This window comes from Rhyacophila brunnea, unplaced genomic scaffold (assembly GCF_057557595.1).
Source record: "Rhyacophila brunnea isolate RB1 unplaced genomic scaffold, BYU_Rbru_1.0 scaffold_18, whole genome shotgun sequence".
Classification (NCBI taxonomy): domain Eukaryota; kingdom Metazoa; phylum Arthropoda; class Insecta; order Trichoptera; family Rhyacophilidae; genus Rhyacophila; species Rhyacophila brunnea.
The window spans coordinates 11,851,889-11,857,165 of NW_028232837.1; the positions used below are offsets into that span (position 1 = coordinate 11,851,889).

At 44.7% G+C, this 5,277-nt stretch overlaps 1 protein-coding gene across 1 annotated transcript; it reads right to left on the minus strand.

Moving 5' to 3' along the window:
- Positions 1-4,180: 4,180 nt before the first annotated feature.
- Positions 4,181-4,903, minus strand: LOC147073211 (uncharacterized). The gene has a single exon (XM_085945621.1). It carries the CDS (start codon positions 4,901-4,903, stop codon positions 4,181-4,183), a length of 723 nt encoding a protein of 240 aa, XP_085801747.1.
- Positions 4,904-5,277: the final 374 nt, after the last annotated feature.

Genomic DNA, 5,277 nt, shown 5'->3' on the forward strand with positions numbered 1-5,277 from the left:
ATTTGTATGTCACGGATTTTGCTGACAATGCTTATTCTCACAGCTCTGATCGATCGCCACATACCTATATTATAATAAGATTTTTAACATGCAAAAACACCTATAAACTTCTCGGTGAGTGCCGCAGGCGAAAAATCAATAAATACAAGTTTTACTCACATAGATTATTTATCTGCCCCCGCGAGGCGTCATTATCATCCCATTCTTTAAAAACAATCTAATGGCCACTGCTAATTTTTATATCGTATTTTCTAACCAACCTTGTCATGGTTTAAGTATAAACCTAAGGGTTAAGACACATGGCGCTGAGAAACTGTCGCGTTTGCGCCACATGACATAATATTATAATATTGTATTGCATTGTCAATCCGTCAACGCGACGTGGATCGCCAATGCCATCCACATCTCGAAAACTAAACTGACGTTAGTTTGAAGCACCGTGTGTCTTATCCCTTAACTGTCCAACGTTTGGGTGGATTACTGATCAAATATAAGTAATTACCTACCGTCAGTGTCTGTATTAAGAGCTGAATGATGAAATTGTAAGCCGTATAATTTTTTTGGTATTTTTTGAGTTAAACATAACCTCTCCATTTTCGACAAACATCGATGTTCGTTTTCAATATAAATACGTCTGTGGTAGTTTTCAATATCAATATTGTATCATTATCTAATTGAATAATAACAATTTTCATTTGAATAAACCATAGGACTTATTTCAACGTTTTAAGACAGTCGTAAATAATATTTTTTGTCATACGGCCGTAAAAAAATGTATACAATATAGAGATGTGAATTTACTTAAGCAGTTTCTTAATAATTTACCAATCGGGACGCAGTTAAAATTTATATCAGTGGTGGCCACACTTTTTTTCCTAGGATCGGCTAGTTGATAAAACTATTTACGGCGATCGACTGATATAGTTACACAATTTACCTGTATATCGAATATTTGAAATCTTAAAATATTTTTTTTATTTTCATCCGAAACGTATAGTATTTAAAACTGCGACAGGAAATGTTGTTCAACATAGGAAACGATTTAATTTTTCTGCAGAAAAATTTGCAGGATAGATTTTTGGAGGAAGAAAAGGACATGATCTTTAGGGAATTTTGGAAACTCTGTGAAAACGATGGCAACCAAGATGAACAGAGACAATATATTTCAGACAGTATAACTATTGAAAACCTCAAAAGGCAGCGTGTAAACAATATTTCACACAATTTTATTCATTTTGTATCTCCAGTCTAGTTAATTTATCCTTAATTAATAAAAAATAATCTGATGTTCCATAACTATTTTGATTAGGTATAATATGCCTTTTAAGGACAAAAACACTCTTAATTTTTACTAGAATATGGTTTTTATTTAATTTAACTTTATATTGTTTTGTCTTGTAAAAGTTTAAATAAAATATTATTAATATAATAAAATTTTCCGACCATGTCCGATCCTAATAGGATCATATGGGCCTCCACAGAGTAGAGGTTTGTATTAACAGATTTGGTTTTTACGAGAAATGGATGTCAGCCACTTGCTCAACCTATTAGGTCCATACTCTGACTCACACACAAAATGAAAAACAATATATTGTGTACTTGCCAGACCCAAGATTCGAACCTGGGACCTACTGCGTTATAGTCCAACACTTAATACGCCATAATAAATCAAATTATATAACTAATTCATGCAATCCTAATCGCTAGAAAGCCTCATATAAACGGGACTTTGCCGGCAAGCTTAGGATATCTCATCTTAATCAATATAATTTATATGTTACAACGAAATAATGACCTAACTCAGCGGCGACTGGCTGGTGATAGTGTGGGATTTTTACCCACTAAAACCCCCCTCCTCTTCTCAGCTGCCACCCCGGAATCCGCTGGTAAGCATTACTTCAGGGTGGCAGCTATGTCTTTGTCATATTTCAGGCCAGGTTTAATCCTCGCCGCGATCTTTTGTCCTCTTCTTTTTCGCTCAGCACGCACGATGCAAATTTGGACCATGCTGACCATGCATCGCTACTCCCCAGCATAGAGGAGACCATGTTCATCGGCGAGAGCTTCTGTTCACCTGTCTTGCATTTCAAGATGGCTCTCAACTCTTGCCATGCTGGGCAGTCAAAAAGCGTGTGATTCGCATCATCCTCGATACATCCGCCGCACTGGTGGCACTCACGGGTAGCTTCCTTACCTATTCTGTGTAGGTAAGTTCCGAAGCATCCGTGTCCCTTGAGCATTTGTGTCAGGTGGTAGCTCAACTCGCCGTGTTTTCTCTGGCACAATGCTTTGAAGTCACCGACGAGTTTATGCGTCCACCTGCCTTTTGCGGATGTATTCCACCTTTATTGCCACTTATGCATGGTCAGCTCTCTGGATTCAGCCTTCTGCATCCCGTTGTACACCGCTTGCTTTTCGTGTGCTAGCAGGTCAATAGGCGGGATTGCAGTAAGCACCAAGATGGCTTCTTCCGACACCGTGCGGTATGCCGATGCGACTCTCAGTGCACTTCTCCGTTGAACTCTGGCTAGGCTCAGTCGTGTCCTCTCGGTATTTGTTGCCTCTGCCCATATCGGGGCACCGTATAGGAGTATGGAGTGTACGACTTCGCTATAGAGTTTCCTCCTTTTCGGTTTCGGCCCACCTATGTTAGGCATGAGTCTGGCAAGGTCTTCGCCTACTTTCGCCGCTTTTGAAGCTGCTTTTTCCGCGTGCTCCGCAAAGCGTAGTTTATCGTCGATCTGCACTCCGAGGTACCGTAGAGATCGTGAGAATGGTACCACGAAGCCGTCAACCTCGAGCGTCGGGGGAGCCAGCTTTCTTCGTCTTGTGAAAAAGACAGCTTCAGTTTTCTGGACGGCTAGTTCGAGTCCTGCATTGTTCAGCCATTTTTTCACGCGTCGTATGGCTTCTTCTCCAGCTAGGCGAAGCATTGGTACCGTTTTTGCCGTAAAAAGGATAGCCACATCGTCAGAAAATGCTGTCATTATGGATTCTTTGGGCATGGGCACCCTCAGCAGGCCATCGTACATGGCATTCCACAGGGCCGGTCCTAATACTGAACCTTGAGGAACCCCTGCTGTCATGCTTCGCTCACACTTCTTGCCCGCACTGTCATACTCTAGTACCCTATCGGAGAAATAGCTGCTTATTAGTTTTAGCAGATGTCCTTGGGTCCCAATTTCAGTCAATGCGTTGAGGGTCCTTTCCCAATTGGCCGTGTTAAAGGCATTTTTAATGTCCAGGGCAATCGGTACACAATGTTTGCAGGCCTTTACGCTTCCGTGCCATGCATCCCGGATCATTGCTACGACCTTTGCTATCGCGTCGATGGTGGATCAGCCTGGTCGGAACCCATACTGTTGCGGCGATAGTCCCATCTCTTTGCCTTCTAGGGATTGCTGGAGTCTTTGTAGGATTAGTCTTTCCAGCAGTTTCCCGACTGCGTCCAGCATGCAGAGTGGTCTATACGAGGAAGGGCCAGGTATGCCTTGTTTCCCTTTAGAGATGAGCACGAGTCTTTGCTTCTTCCAGGGAGTTGCAAAGATTCTTTCGGTCAGACAAGCATTATATACAGCGAGCAGCATATCAGGGTCCCTCAGAGCGATTCGCTTAATGACCGCATTTGGGATGCAATCCGGGCCAGGTGCTTTGGCCACTTTAATCCGCTTTGCTGCTTCTATCAGTTCAACCCGAGAGAATGGAATAACTACGTCATCCTGGTCTGTCGCTGTCTGCTTTCCTCTCTTAGGATGCCGCGGAAAAAGTCCATCTACTACAGACTCCAGATTTTTTGGGTTCTCGAGGTAGGGGTCAACGGTTGTTATCCGGAGCTTGTTTTGCACTAACTTGTAGGGCATTCCCCATGGGTCGGTGTTAAAAGAGTGACACAGTTCTGTCCAGCATTTCGCCTTGGTCTCTTTGATGGCTCTCTGTGATGTTTTTTTGGCATCGCGGTAGGCAAGCCGTTTTTCCTCGTTGCAAGGACTTCGCTGCGCTCAGCGTCGGGATGATAGACACTCACGACGAATCACAGCAATTTCGTCGGTCCACCAGTAGACTGGCTTGCGTTGTGTGTGTCCGCTGCGCCTTGGCATCGATGCATCGCAGATGTGTCGTAGTGAATCATTGAGCGATCGGACCACGTTTTCAGCCCCCGTCCCGCTATCTATGGCGTTTATTATGTCGACTCGTCTTGCTTCAACCGCCTCGTCGAAGGCTTCCAAGTTGAGTTGTCGGACGCCCCATCCAGCAGTTGTTTTTTTGCTTGTTGTCTAGTGCGATGTTCTTCTACCTCGAAGCTGATATACTGGTGGTCGCTGTTTGAGTAAATATCAAGGACCCGCCAATCTTTTACTCTTCCTGCAATAGGCTCGTCCACAAATGTAATGTCGATGACCGAGCCACTGCTGCCTCGAATAAAAGTATTTCTGCTACCAGTATTTGCTGCGTGCAGGTGCAGCTGGGATGCCATGTTCGAGAGCATCACTCCTCGTCTGTCTGTGGTAGCTGAACCCCACTCTGGGGTTTTAGAGTTGAAATCCCCTGCGACGATCACTGGTAAGGTGGAAATCTTCACGTCGTCTTCGAGGCGTTGGATATCCTTTGCGAAGGTCTCGAGAGTTGAGTTTGGTGAGAAATAGCAGCTGTATATTCTCAGCTCTGCTGTTTCTGCCCATACCCAGCCACCATCTTTGTCGGTTCCAACACCTGTAATGCGTAGCCGGCCAATCGGTGCGTAGATTGCGGATCTCGAGTTGGTATCCGCACACCACCTGTTGGCTGCGTCGCGGTATTGCTCTGAGATAATCACGAGGTCCGCTCGTCGCTCTTCAGCTATCTGTACCATCAGATCTTGGGCGACCTGGCAGCCATTGAGGTTGATTTGGAGGAGTCTTAACATTTTTTCCTTTTTTCCTCTAATGGCGCTTTGAAGGTTGCGCAGTTTCTGCTGCCTGTCTGATGGTCACAATTCATTTTTAAGACAGCGCAGGTCGTACAGTTCAGTTTTTTTTGACAAACTGCTGCTTTGCGGCCTTCCTGGCTACACCGGTTGCACTCCTTACTTCGGTCCACCAAGCTACTGCAGTTGGCTGGCACGTGTCTAAATCCACGGCAGATGAACACGCGGTCTCAGCCTGCAGTTGACCCAGCCAATCCGCACTTTTCCGGCCGTGATGAGTCCGGTAGATGCCACTCTTGGCAGTCTGGCGATTGCCAGTTGAGTTCCTCCGAAGGCAGGTTTCAATGACAAAATTTTCGCATTCCTTCCTATCT